This window comes from Ursus americanus, chromosome 22, assembly GCF_024610735.1.
Source record: "Ursus americanus isolate L20-20 chromosome 22, mUrsAme1.1.p, whole genome shotgun sequence".
In the NCBI taxonomy this organism is placed as follows: Eukaryota; Metazoa; Chordata; class Mammalia; order Carnivora; family Ursidae; genus Ursus; species Ursus americanus.
Genome location: NC_142148.1, coordinates 16,021,785 through 16,036,780, shown reverse-complemented (window position 1 = coordinate 16,036,780; position 14,996 = coordinate 16,021,785). Strand labels below are relative to the sequence as shown.

The window sequence follows — 14,996 nt, the reverse complement described above, 5'->3', positions numbered from 1 at the left end:
CTGGTGGGGGAGGGCTCATGGCTCCGAGCTGGGAATGTAGGTCCCCATCCTCCCTCCTCCCACCCCAGAGAGGCCCATTGGCGCCAGCTGAGATGAGACTGTGGGTACACTAGGGGTGCAGGTGGGACCAGCTGAGAACACACAAGCTGGCCTCTCCTGCCGCAGAAGCCCGGTGGAAGGCCATCAAAGTCTGTGCCAGATCTGATGGGGTCCTTGCCCTGCTCTTGGACAACCTCATTGGACCACACCCTGACCCACTTCCCAGCCTGCGCCCTCCATCCAGCCGCAGGCAGCGTCTGCAGCCCCCTTGGAAACATTCCCCCTCACAGCGGCCAAATGAAAATGTTTGTTGAAAACAACATGTGCATAATTAAAGCTTAATGAGCGCTTGTCTGTTTGGAATGTGCAATTAGATTTATAATCGGGGATGGGAGCGAGCTCCAAATGGCTTTAAATGGAGCTGAGAGAGAGGATAATTTTTGCCATAAATCTGCGGTAGTGTGGATGGTATGTAAGCAGCCATCGGCCTGCCAGGCAGCCAAGCTCTGCCCACTGGGCTACCATGCCCATCAGCCTCTCCTGGCAGCTGCAGCTGGCTAATGGCCTGTGTGGGACTCACCAGGGGTCTTTGAGGTGGTTCTGCTCTGGTTTGGAGTGGGAGCTCGAGTGTGTCTTCCTGTCTGTACTCCCTGAGCTGTGTGATCAGAGCTCACTATGGGGAGATGAGGGTCGGTGCTGGGTCCGGCTGCCCTGGTGTGTGGGGGCCTGGTCAACAAGGAGTCCTGCATCATCACTGTGTCCCCCCTGGGCTGGGAAGTGGCTCCACATGTTGTTCTCGGCTGCATCCCAATACCTAGAACTCAAGTAACATTTGTCCAATGAGTGCTATGCCTCTGTACCAACCTCTTGCCTTAAACAAGTTACTCCCCCTTCTGGGCCTCGGTTTCCCCATACCTATCACAGAGAATTCTTCTATTCACCTGGGATCACATCTCAACCAGTGCTGTCCAGTAGAAATAGAATGCAAACCACATGTGTAATTTCAAGTTCTCTAGCAGCCACATTAAAAAAAGTAAAAAAAAAAAAAAAAAAACCAAAACAAAAACAGGTGAAATTAATTTTAATAATATATTTTAGTAAATTCATATATTCAAAATGTTATCACTTTAGCATGTAATCAATATAAATTTATTGATGAGGCATTTTATATTCTTTTGTTCTTGTTCTGAGTCTTTGGTATCTGGTGTGTCTTTTGTACTTACACACATCTTAATTTGGACTAGCTGTGTTGCAGGAGCTCAGGGGCCAAATGTGGCCTATGACCACCCCACTGGACAGCATAGGTCTAGAAGGAAAATAAATGGTTGGAGCCAGTTGAAAAGGTTCTGCTTCCCCATCTGTAAAATGGGGATAATGACTCCTATCTCCCAGAGGAGACAGGTGGCTGGTAGCACTCCTCCGCGGGAGCTGTAGCGATCACTATCTTTTTACACTCCCTCTCAATGTGTTTTATGACTAAAACAGGCAGCACCATCCACACCAACTCTTGTCAGCGGTAGGGAGGAGGGTCCTGCAGTAGCCACAACACTGGGCTTGCTCACAAGGCCTGCTCCCTGCCCCACTGGCAGGCATTGCTCCCCTTTACTGGTCGATGAGGCCCCAGGAGCAGAGTTGTGAGGTCACCCGCTCTGGTTTACAAAGCTTGGAAATGGTGGGGGTAGGAAGCCAGTATAGGCCTTCGGGGGGCCAGCAGCCTGGACTGCAGACTCAGCCCTGCCACCTCCTGGCTGTGTGGCCTTGGGCAAATCCCCTGACCTCTCTGGGCCAATCATAGGGCTGGGTTTCTCAGTGGGCAGAATAAGAATGTGCATTATGCCCCATAAAGCAGGTGCACCAATAAAGAGAAAAGCTTTTTTTGGGGGGAAATTGATATTTGATATTTAGGAACAAAGGATAAAGGTCATCATCATAGGAAAAATCTGCTCTCACTTGGACTTTTATGAAGATTTTAATTTACAAATTTTATTTCAAATTATACATGGCAGGTAGAGGCATCAAGGGTCTTTCCCATGTGTAAAAGCTCAGAGGTTTGTATGAAGGCCCACTAAGTTTCCTCTCCTATGGAAGTTATAGTGACCTAGTGACCTCTTGGGGTAGTTCTGAGGATTCGGTAATAATATAATAGCTAACAATGATTGAGTGCTTGCTGTGTGTGTACCAGGCGACATTCTAAGTACTTTCTGCATATTAACTTATTCAATCTAAATGATCGTCATACCCATTTTCCAGATGAGGAATAGTAACTTAGTTAAAACATCACACAGCTTGAAAAGCAAGGCTGAGATTTGGACCTAGGGAGCCTGGCATCAGAGCCGGTGTTTGTAACCACCATACTATCATCCTTCTCTAAGTGCATCGGCGCCTGAGGCTCTGCCCCTGGCCCCCTTCCATCTGCGCAGCACCTCTCAGCCCCTCCCCCCGCCCTGGTCCTGATGCACATCTCTCTGTGACACCGCCACATAAAACCGCACTCTCGGCAGGGCCCATGGCGCAGCTGCCACATTCGCTGCCGCTAGCTTTTGAGCCGTGTTTTATCTGTGCAGAAGGAGGGTTCTCACGGCCCGTCGTGGGGGTAGGCAGGCGCGGTGTATGCTGCTTTGATTGTTTCCTCTTCAGATCTCCGTGAGGTGCAGCACTCAGTGTCTACCACTGGCTGCGCTGGGGGCTGTGCATCCTTGGTCTTTGATCTGTGTCTCTGTGCAGGGGGCAGCAGGGGGAAGCAGCTTCTACAGAATGACTGTTGCTTTGGTACCAGGAGTCAAGGCCAGGGCCAGACTGGCTGGGTGGATCTGGGCAAGGTCTCCAGCCACCCTGAGCCTTGCCTTGCTCATCTCTACAGTGGGGCTGGTCCTGCAGCCTTGGCATTTCTGGGAGGGTTCCAGCGAGATGACTAGGCACGGCTCTGGAATGAGGTCTGGTATATGGTAGGTGCTCACTGGCCTGAGCTCACAACAGCCTTGAATGCCGTGTTCCCTGCTCTTGGCCTGGCCAGTTCCTGTGTGTCCTCCAGCATGGAGCTTCCAAGTGACCTTTTCAGAATGCCTCTCTTGAGAGGCCCTCCTCCTTGTGTCCACTCTCCTGCAATAACCGTATCCTACCATTGTCACATTTGTCAGAGAAGAAGCCATTATTTGACATCTGAAATGCTAAATTCATTGCTATACTTTGCAAAGCTAGTCTCTCCAAATCAGGCATGAACTGAGCTTTGTAGGGTTTGGGGGGAGCATGGAGTCCTAGGGTAGAGGGACTTTAAGAAGCAAGAGGTTCTGGGACTGGCTGAGCCCCAGAGGTGGACATGTGGCTATTGGAGTTAGACTGTTATTGATCACTTGACTTTCAGAGGCTGGGTAATGTGGAGCTGTCACTGACCACTTGGGACACGCTTCAAACAATTTTGTAGTTACTTGTTCTCATCTCAGGACTATGGCCAGAGAACTGCCTGTCTTTCTCAGATGTGGAGAATGGGAACATTTTATTCTCTGAAGCTTCTACGTAGAACTGGGGGCTCCTTGAGGGCAGGGACTATGTCATGATCATTATGCCTGTGTCAGTGCTATGTTGGGCACATGCTACACGCTCTCTAGATACTGTTCAGTAAACAACAGTTGCCCCCTCTGTAACCTCAGAACCCTTTGCTTTTATGTTTTTGTGCCTTGCGACAAGTTTTATTTATTTTAATTCACAATGGTTGGGTGGGCATTACTTGGCACATTGTAGGTCTTTAGTACATGATATACAAGGGCATGGACTGATTTCAGTTTGCTTCTGCATATTTTAATTAGATCCTAGACCCCAGACGGAGAGTAAGGGTGAATGAGGGGAAGATGTGAGGGGTGGGGTCAAGATGAATGGGTTGACCTTGGACAGGACTGAGATATTTCACCTTTTCAGACAAAAGGGAAGGAGGGCAGGATGGGTGTCCTGTCACCTGTGTGGGGGAGGGGAGAGATTTGAAGGGATAGCTGACAGCCTCAGTGACATAGGAAACATGGTCCTGATGGAGAGGGTTGCCCCCCTGATGTGGGGGTAAGAGTTTAGCACGTAATAACAATAATAGGTTAAATCTGAGGTCACACACAAGTGGTTACTGGTAGAACCAATACTCTAATTCATGAATCCATACTGTAGCCCAGGACATCACACGACACGTAGAAGTTGAATTGAATCTAGAGCCGACTTGCGATGGAAGCTTTAAGGTTGGGCCCAAAAACACAGGTCTACAGAAGCAAGCAGGACTGCTAAGGGTACATTGCGTAGCCGGAAACAAAAGATCTGGGGAGAGTTGGATTTCAGTGGGTAGAGAAGGGGAGGGTGCTCCAGGCTGATGATGGGACAATGTGTGTAAAGGCAGGGGCGCTGGAGGTTCCTGCAACCTTGACGGATGCCGTGGGAGCTGAGGCTCAGGGCCAGTTGTCATGGAGGGTCCTGGATGCCAAGGCTGGTGATGTGGTGTCACTGCAGGGTTTTGATCGAGCACTCACTGAAGTAATCACTAGTGATAGCCAGGGTGGAGGGTGGATTAGGGGGAGTGGGAGCTGAGCACAAAGCCTCTGTGGGTGTTTGGATTAGGGGGATGTAGGAGCGACAGCGCCCAGAGTCATCCTGGAGGTACTGCCTGTGTCCTGTGTAGAAGGTGACATCTTCTCTCCTGATGGTGGACCCCTGGAGAAAGAGCAGGTCCACGCACATGTCATGAGTTCAGTGTGGGGTGTGTGGAATCTGAGATGCTCATGGACCAGATGTCCAGGGAGAAACTATACATTGGAATCTGGATGTAACTTGGTTGCAGATGAACATTTGAGAGTCCGTGGTATGTTGTAACCCTAAGAAGCCATGGTATTGTCCAGGGGAAGTGTGAATAGAGCAGAAGGAATTATCAGATATAGTTATCCACCGACCTATCCATCCCACTCACCCACACAGCCACTCCATCAACCCAGGCATCCCACCATCTGTTTATCTCACCCACCATTCCGATCATCTTCTCATCCACCTGTCTCTCCATTCTCCCCGACCATCCCATCCATCCATCCATCCTACCCACCCACCCATGCCACCTCTAAATCTGCTGTCCAGTCACTGAGTCATCTGTTGATCTACCTACTGGCCCATCTCTCCCATTCGTTTCTCCAAACCACTTATCTTCCCCACCCCCCTATTTATCATCCATCCATCCATCCATCCATCCATCCATCCATCCATCCATCCCACCCATCCATCCTACCCACCATCCATCCACTCATTTTACCCAGTACAACTATTTCCTTCTGTATTCACTATGTCAGCCACCAGCCACATGTGACTGTTGAACACTTGAAGTGTGGCTAAGTCTAAACTGAGATGTGATGTAATGTAAAATACACACCATATTTCAAAGACAGTACCAAAAGGAAAAAAAAAACCAAAAACATTAAACCATCTCATTCACAGCTTTTCTGTTTGATTACCTGTTGTAATCATAATATGCTAAAAATGTTGGGTTAAATAAAATGTCATTAAAATTAATTTCACCTGTTTGTATTTGCTTTTTAAACTGTGGCCACTAGAAAATTTAAAATGACATCTGTAGCTTGCATTGGTGACCTGCATTATACTTCCATTAGACTGTGCCGATCTATACATCTATCATCCATCCATCATCCATCCATCCATCCATCAATCATCCATCCGTCCATCCATCCATTTATCCACCCATTCATCCATCCATCCACCCATCTGTCTCATCCTCCACTCCCTCCCTCGTCCTGTCCACTCATCCATCCAGTTATCGCATTTGTCCGTCCCACAGATATTTAATTTACACCTGTTATGAATCAATGACTCTGAGGGTTGTAGGAATGAGGAAACCGAGGCATAGAGCAGCTAAGTACTTGTTCACAGTGGTGCTGATGGAGCTGGCATCGTCCGATTCTAAGATCACGGCTCTCACCTTTCACGTTGGCTGCCTATTTGCTAAGTTTCCTTAAAGATAAAAATGGGATCTAGGTTGGGAGGGCTGTTGGAATAGGGGCCCAGGAGCCCCTCTTGCCAAGGGGACCACACGACTTGGGGGAGAGACAGACCTTTCAGAAGCCTCTGGAGCCGGGTCCCTGGTGGCCGTCATGAAAGGGTTATCCCCACACATTCTATATTTGCAAAAATGTGGGTTCTTTCAGATTCCAAAACTCATTTCCATGACAAAACTCTTGGGAAGAGAAGATGAAGGTCTGGCTCTTGCAGAACAATCTTCCAGCTGTAATGAGGACTGAAGATGGCAATGGGAAAAGGAATTATAATTAGAATATGAAATGGGGGAAAATTAATCTATTCCAGTCAGTGGTAAGAGGCTGTTCTCCTGGCATTTCACGGAAATTCTTAGGCCGTTGTTTCCCCTGCATTTTATGCCCCCCCCCCCGATTTTAAAGCATACAGAAGGTTGTGTGGTGTGAAAAAAATATTTTTGGCCGAGGAACTGATACACTGTGAAACATGCACGGAGTTTAAGCTCCTCTGTAGGTCTGTGCATGCTCATGCCATCCATGTTCGTGGGCACGTGTAAGTGAGTTCCGTTTCTGTAGCTGCAGATGAGGGTGAGCCCTTCCCTTCTGTGTGTGCATGCTGTGGGCATCGTGTACCAGTCACATGAAGGGTCTATGACATGTGCACACTCAGGCTTGGGCTATGGACCCCTTTGTGTTGGCCTGTGTTCCCCATGGGTGTGGGCTGTGCGTGACTAAGTGCTGTATGGTCCCCCACTGGTTTGTGGTGTGTGTGTAGTCACCAGGCTTGGGCACACTGCATCTGTCTATGCATTTGTGTTCACATACACACCCAGCGTTCGCTGTGTGGTGGGTACAGATATGGGCATTTGTGGTCTTGGTTGTGCACACAGAGGAGCAGGGGGCCCTGCTTTGCTCTGTGATTTCTCCCCTTGGCTTACAAGTTCTTTCCCCCAGAGAGCAATCTCCCTAAAAGGGCTGAGGAGGTGAGCTCCAGGCCTTAGGACCCTGGGGGCCAAGCCAGGAAACGCCTTGGACCCTCAGGGTCACCCTGTCTCCTTCCTCCCCCTCTGCAAGGGCTCTGATATGGTGGAACTCTGAGCAGAAGTAGGGCAGAGAACAGACACCCCACCACCACCACCACCACCACTGGGTTCATGGCTGCTCAGTAGCCAGGTCCCAAACCCAGTGTGTTCCCAGGGCACTGTGCAAGGCACCTGGGAGTAACCAATCAGAGGCTGACCCAGGCCTGGCCTTGGGAACCTCTGCCAACTTCTCAGGTCCTCCTCGAAAGCAAGAAGTAAGCTTTACTTTGGTATGTGGCATCTTTTCTTGGTTGAATAAATGAGTGGATGAATGAGCCCAGTAGAGGCAGGCCCTGGTGACCTCATGTGGTCCCCCTGGCAGACCCCCTTGTGTCTCCCACAATACACACATCAAAATCCAGGGTTTTCTTTTCTCATATCCCCAGAGCCATCCCCCACTGATCACTGCAGATAATGCCTCCCTCCCTGAACCACTAACACGTATTTACCAAACACCTATTATGTGCCAGCCCCAGGCTGGTTCTATAGTGGGGTGCAGCAAGGCCTTGGTCTGCACCCTTAAGGAGCTTCTGGCCTAGTGGGAGAGACCAAACCAAAGAAGCAGGCAGCCCACTCTGAAGCCCAGCCTGTCTAAGTGTGCAGTTTTGGGCAGCTGCTAATCCTCTCAACCTGTTTCCTTGGTTTTCAACGGGGAAAATAATACCTGCTTTGTTGGGTTGTTTTGAAGATGAAATGAGATCTTTTATGGCAAGTGTTTTGCTCAGTGCCAGGTATATTCATCCATTCACCAGATGTTTGTTGAGTACCTGCTGCGTGCGGTGGGGAGAGCAGACCGGGGTCTTTCCTTTTGCGGTGGTTCCATTCTAGCCAGCAGTTAATAAATGGGCTGTAACATGGAGTTTTGGGGAACATCTTTCCATCTGCTCCTTTGATACATGTTCCTGTGTTTTTAACGTATGCCATACTGTCTGATTACTACTGCCTTATAAAATGTTTCAGATACCTGGCTAAACTAAGTCCTCCTCCATTTCTAGTCATTCTTTCTTACAGAACATATAAATTATGTGTGGTTTTTTAAAAAGGTTTTACTTTTATCTAAGTAATAAATGGCCACGGTGATACATCAAATAGTACCCAGGAGTTTTTGTTGAAAGCTCCCCACCCTGTCCCATTCCTAATCTCATTTCTGATGCCAGCCTGTTCCAAGTGCTGGGGGGGGGGGGTGGTTGGAGATGATCAGGACACAGTTCTAGCCTCCATGTTGCTCCCACTCTGGAGCAGAAGACAGATGTGGATGTAAGAAGGACAGCCAGAGGAGGCGAGAGCATGGCAGGCCTCCTGGAGGAGGTGATTTCTGAGCAGGGCCTTGAAGCATGAGCTCCAGGCACAGTGTGGTAGATGGATTCCTGCATTGGGAGCCAGTTCCCAGACTCTAGGCATGGTTTGACCTTTTCTTTTGTTAATCCAACAGTCACTGAAGGACTCTGCCCATCCCTGTGCTGGCAAGGCATTTGGGTATAGCCATTAATCCTACTGCCTTGATGGGAAGACTGGCCTAATAAAAGACAATGTGAATGGTGTCATGCTTGTTTCATTCCTTCATTCATTCAACCAACAAGCAATTATTGATTATCTGCTTTGTGCCAAGCACTATTCTAGGTGTTTGGGAGGCAGATAGACTAAGACCCCTGACCTCCAGGAACCTCCATTTTGACAGGGGAGGTCCATTATAAGCAGCGAACATGGTAAAATAAGTAAATGCTCTAGAATGCTAGAAGGTAGAAGGGTCTACGGAACAAAGAACAAGGTAGAGCAGGGCAAGGGAATCAGGAAGGGTGGCGGGGGTCGGCCCACAGAGGTAGCAGGCTGGCATCTGAGTCTCTCTGCGTGAAGAGGGTCTGGATGCACTGACATCTTGTGCATGATCGTGGGAGGGTGCTTGGCAATGCCCACCAAAATTACAGACGCACACACGTCTGGACCCAGCGATTATACAGACTAATCCTCCAGATAAACTCACACCCAGGCGATATGATGGATGTACAGAAATATTCATGAGAGCAGTGCTGGTATAGGGAAAGACTAGAAACAGCTCAATAGCCCGTGAGCTCAACTAGTTAAATATATCTGTTACATCCATACCGTGGAATACCAGGTACTGGAAGACAGAATTATGTTCTGATATAAAATACTTCCCAGGATGTGTTGCTAGGAGAAAAATGAGGTGCAAAACAGGGTGTATAGGATGTTGTCATTTATGTGAAAGAAACGACTATAAAATGTGTATATGTGGACCATCTCTGAAAGGATGTAAAGGAAGCCGTTAGACTCAGTGGTAGCCTCTGGATGGCGGGGAGGTGGGGCGGGAAGAATTTTCACTCTGTTGCTTTTTGTGCTTTGAACCATGTGAATATAACCTAATAAAAAAATTAAATTTTCAATTAAAATAAAATGGCCAGCTGCCATTGGGGCCCCACCCAGATCCCTTTACTAGCCTCTGCAGCCACCTTCCATCTGCTAGGAGCACTGGCTGCACATGGCTCACGGCTGGCACAATTCCCTGGGGGAACTGTCCCTGGCCAAATGGGGGCCACCCTGCTCAGAAGGTTATGCCTCCCCTTGTCTCCTAAGGGCAGCCCCCAGACAGTGACTGACTGAACTCCATGGGGCGATTCATGCCCCACGGCTCCTCATGGGATCGGGCTGCAGCAGGTCTCCAGTTGAGATCACATCTTTGCTTAGCTACTTCCACTGCCCTGTCCTGCTTCCCTCCCTCCCTCCCTTATGGATTTTGCTAAAGAGCACTTCTCAAAAATCACATGCATTTGAATCCTGGTCTCAGGCTGTGCATTTAGAGAACCTGATCCAAGACACCTTTCTCAAGGGAAGAGAACTTACTGAAAATGAGCTAAGTGCCCTACGTGTTTTGGTGCAATACCCCACAGAGAGGTATGACCACTGTCATTATCCTCATGCAACAGATGAGGAACCTCAGAGGTTCAAACACCAGCTTAAGAATACGCATCATGGAAAAAAGCCAGCGCCCCAAAGCCCACACTTCTCCCATGACACCTGCTTCCTACTGCAGGGAGATCTTCCTGCATCCAGACTTGGCAGTTTATCAAAACACAGGATTGTAGTTTCTGGGCATGGTTTCTATCACAGCCCTCACTGCCTGTGGCCAGAGGTGGCCTAAGGGGCAAATGGGAGGGGGCCAAGCTTCTTAGGATGGTAAGACCTGGGGGGCATGTCTGGGCAGGTGTCATGATCCCAGGGCTCTGAAGATCTCAGCCTCCTTCCATCTGTGAAATTCTATCTCTAGCTGATAGTCCGATGTTCTTTTGGCCAAGAGAGATATTTGCATACCTCCAGGGATAGGGAGCTCAGTATCTGACAAGGACCATCTGCCACATCTATAGACAAGGCATAAAGGGCAGAAAGGTTTTCCTCTCTTCATCCTGTGATTAATGATGCTAATTCAAGCCCATGGGGGCCACAGAACAGGGGCTGCTCTTTTCACCCTAGAGGGAGTCCTGCTAAAATGGGATTTGGGCATCTTGGGCTCAAACTTTGCTTCTCCAGGCCCCACAGACCTTTCCCCTCAGTGTGTTCAGTCTCCTGACCTCCTCGGGCATCTCCTGGGGCCTTCTTGAAAACAACTTACTCAGACCCACTTCTCTCTCTTTCTCTGTTCTAGTTTGATGGTGACAGTGTCTACGTGGGGATGAGTGACGGGAACCCAGAGCTGCTATCAACCAGCCAGGTGGGTGCTCTGTCCTCCCTGTGGGGCGTTCCGCCTGGGGCTGGCTGGAGCTGAGCTGCTGCGAGGTGGGGCTGGGATGGTGCAGAGCAGTGGGGCATGACCCACTACTATCCTCTCTCACAAGGATCAAGAATATCAAGTATCCCCTTAAAAGTGACAATCCAACTGGGACCACAGTGTTTTCTGTAAATCACCTACCTGGCTATGGTCGGCTTAAAATGGGCACCACTGAAAACTTGGTAGAACTCCAAATGTGTTGCCCACATTTCCTATGCACAGAGGAGAAATTTTCAGCAGTAGTAAGTAAAGATGTCACATGCTCCCTGGTACTCTCTGCCTCTTGCCCCCACATAGCTCCTGTGGGATCTGCACTGGCACAGAGGCACACGCACGCATGCAAAGGCACGCAGACTTCTCCTGCCCACCTAGAGTTGTCTAGTACCACTGGGGAGGATTGCGAATGTGGCATACAGGGAAGAGAGGAGAGGCTTCCCGTGCGGTCCTCCCTGGGAAGGAGACTGAGTCAACCCTGAGCAAAGCTATCCCAGTCCCCAGCCTTCTGGGAGTCCCAGATGCCAGCTAGAATCTGAATTTCCACTGAGAGCCTGGTCTCCATAAGTTAAGCGTTCTTTCAGCCAGGAGCATCCTCACTGCAGGCTGGGATGCTGGGGAGGGTCCTCACTGCAGGCTGGGATGCTGGGGAGGTCCTCATGCAGGCTGGGATGCTGGGGAGGGTCCTCACAGTAGGCTGTGGTAACCTGGAGGAAGGTTCCTTAAGGCAGGGTGGCAGCGGCTCAGGGTACAGAGGAACTTGGGGAGCTGGAGGGCAAGCCCGTCCCTGGAGCTGACCTCCATCCTCTGTGCAGTCATGATGGTTGTGGCAGTCTAAGTTGGGTGGCTGGGCCCATATTTTCCAGCTGGGGACTCAAAACCCTATTAATTCACAAACACTTATGTGCCCTTTTATGTGACAAATCCAGGTGCAGACATAGATGAGTGAGGCGTGGGCCTGTGGCCCCCTTAGGGCGCAGCGCCAGTGAGGGAAGATCCTGTACTCAGTGCGGTGTGTGAGCTCCACTGCAGGGCACTGCACCCCCCACCCCTGCCATTGCAGGGGTGCTTGTGCTGGGGCCACCATGCCATCCACACCCCTTCACTGGCCTGTGACCACGTGAGCATCATGATGCTGCCGCAAAGCTGCCTTTAGATGGCACTGGCTCGTGCCAGCCTGAAAGACACTCTGGTGGGCAAGGCTCCAGGTCCTGGAAATGCTCGTTTTGGAAGAGACCACTGAAGTCATTTAATTGCTCATAATCAGCTTGGACATGTGGTTGTCTCAGAAGACCGGAGCTTCCTCCCGAGCATCTCATCGAAGCCCTTTCACAGTGTTTACAGCGCATTTTGTTAATGTGCCGAGCCTGGCTCTCAGAACCGTGGCCAGTGGAGTCGCTGTGGCTCAAACCCTGATGGAGAGCGTGGCCACCATACTCCCATGAGAAGGGAGGGTGGGGCTGGTGGGGCTCCGCGTCTGCCCCAGGCTGGGACAGGGGAGCACAGTCCTTTGCGGGGCAAATAAGCGTCCCCACAGGCTGTTCACAGCAGCGCCCTCACCTGCCCGCCCAGCACATCGTCACGGTTGCAGAGCCTTTTCCTCAGTGGTTATTTCAGCTCATCTTCACCAGTCTTGAGAAGTAGGAGGTTGCCAATAATCCCATTTTATAGATGAGGAAACCAAGGCTGGAAGATGTTGAGTGGCTCATTCAGGGAGGAGACAGCTGGGGCTCAGAACTCCACACATTACTTTGCTCTGTTCCCACCTCCAGCCTGCCGCCGATGTGCTTCAGCTAAGTGTCCCTTTGTCACAGAGGTGTTGGTGACTCTGAAATCCAGATTAGGTCCCCTCCCCTTGATTCTCTCTCATGACACCATGTCCTTTTAAATTCGTGGCATCTGTCACTGTTTGGGTTCACCTGCTCATCTGTGTGACAACTTCCTTAGCATCTGATTTCCACACTAGCCTGTGACTTCCGTGAGAGCACGATCTGGTCCCTCATTCACTGTTGTGTCCCCCAGTGTGTTACAAAGCCTGGCATGTGAAAGGCACTCAGGACTGACTTGTGTAATGGGTCGTGTGGCCCCTTCTCTTCTCTGGACTTCAATATCCCTGGCAGTGAAATGAGGCAGTTGGATTTCCCCGGGTCCCTTCAAGTCTCTTGTGCTGTCGCTCAGAGAGTTTCCATAACTTAGTACTTACTTTATAAAGAAAACATCAGGATTCCCTGCAGTTGACTAAACACCTGGTCGCATGAGCCAACCTTGATGGAAACAGATTTAGCAATGACAATCTAGACTTCTTTCAGGGTACCAGTTGGCTTTTTGCTGCATAAGAAGTATGTCAAGGAGCATCTGGGTGGATCAGGCGGTTGGGCACTGGACTCTTGATTTGGGCTCAGGTCATGATCTCAGGGTCGTGGGATTGAGCCCCACATCAGGCTCTGCGCTCATGATGGAGTCTGCTTGAGATTCTCTCTCTCTCTCTCCCCCTGTCCCTCCCCCACCTCCCCATTCACCCTCTCTCTCTCTAAAACAAACAAACAAACAAACAAATAAATAAAATCTTAAAAAAAAAAGAACCAAGCAAGTCAAAACTTAGTGTCTTAAAACAACGAATATTTACATAGTTCATAATTCCATGGTTTGGCGGTTTTGTTGGGTTCAGCTGGGTGTCTCTTCTGGTCATGGCTAGGAACCATGTAAGTGGCAGCTGTAAGCTGCCAGGTCAGCTGTGAGCTGGTTGGTATGGGGACTTGCTTCTCTTCCAGACAGTCTCTTTTTTTTTTTTTTTAAAGATTTTATTTATTTATTCGACAGAGATAGAGACAGCCAGCGAGAGAGGGAACACAGCAGAGGGAGTAGGAGAGGAAGAAGCAGGCTCATAGCAGAGGAGCCTGACGTGGGGCTCGATCCCACAACGCCGGGATCACGCCCTGAGCCGAAGGCAGATGCTTAACCGCTGTGCCACCCAGGCGCCCCTTCCAGACAGTCTCTTGTCCCCCGACAGGCTAGCCCAAGGTTGTTAACATGGTGAGAAAAGGGTTCCCAGAGCAGCAAGAGCAGAAGCTGCAAGACCTGTTGAGGTCTAGACTTAGAACTGGCACATGAGTACTTCCAGCACGTTCTATCACTCAAAGCAAGTCAGAGAGCCAGTCTGGATTCAACGAATGGGGAAGTAGACCCCACCTGTTGATGTGAGGAGCTGCAAAGTATTGTGGTCTTTTAACAAACCCACAGGAACGTGGGATGTTGTTCATACTGATTTTACTGAAGAATAACAGACTCGTCCAGCACATGCAGCCCCCAGTGGCTTGGTGGGGCTCCAGGATCCCTAATTCTTAATGTTTTCTTCCAGTCTTTTCCCTGAAGTGCTTACCTGAACCCCCCCTCCCCGTCCCCACCCCATACACATATGCATATGAATGCCCTGTCAAGATGGGCTGCCCCACCAACTTCAGGGATTGTATTGTCCCAGGTCCTGGGGGGCTGACATAAACATCTGGGCAAAATGATGGTCTCCTCGCCAACAGAGGATTCAGAAATACAAACACTCTGTATGTGTGTGTTTTTAAGTAGGCTCCTTGGCCAGCGTGGAGCCCAATGTAGGGCTTGAACTTAGGACCCTGAGATCAAGACCTGAGCTGAAATCAAGAATCAGACGCTTAACTGAGCCACCCAGGCGTCCCCAGAGTACAAACAGTCTGAATGGCATAAAATGCATTTTATAAATACAGTTGAGTATGAGATTCACCCATTGAACAAATGTTTACTGGGCACCTATTATGTGCAAAGCTCTCGATGTAAGCAGGAAGCCATTTCTGGAAGATGTTTGCTTCCAGAACACAGAATTTCATCATATTAAAAACCTGCTCTTTAATGTAACCTCCTCCTGAAACACCATCTTCTTTATTTAGAAACTTCAGTGGAGACACAGGTTCCTATGGGATATACACCAGCCAACTGCGCCCCCTGTTACAAACTTTCAAACCAGCTCTTGTGGGCTTGCAGTTTCTTTTGCAAGTGCATGCTTTATTGTTTGGTTTTTACAAGTTTCCACAAAATTCCCACCTGGCTGCCTTAGCTTTCACACGGTAT

General features: G+C 49.5%; 1 protein-coding gene across 5 annotated transcripts in view; it reads left to right on the top strand.

Moving 5' to 3' along the window:
- Window positions 1-14,996, top strand: part of TOX2 (TOX high mobility group box family member 2) — a 128,507-nt gene that overhangs the window by 40,339 nt on the left and 73,172 nt on the right. For all 5 annotated transcript variants that reach the window (XM_045804664.2, XM_045804663.2, XM_045804660.2 and 2 more), the window contains exon 2: window positions 10,782-10,847. In XM_045804664.2, coding sequence (XP_045660620.2) covers window positions 10,782-10,847 — 66 coding nt within the window. The remainder of the gene's footprint in view (window positions 1-10,781; window positions 10,848-14,996) is intronic.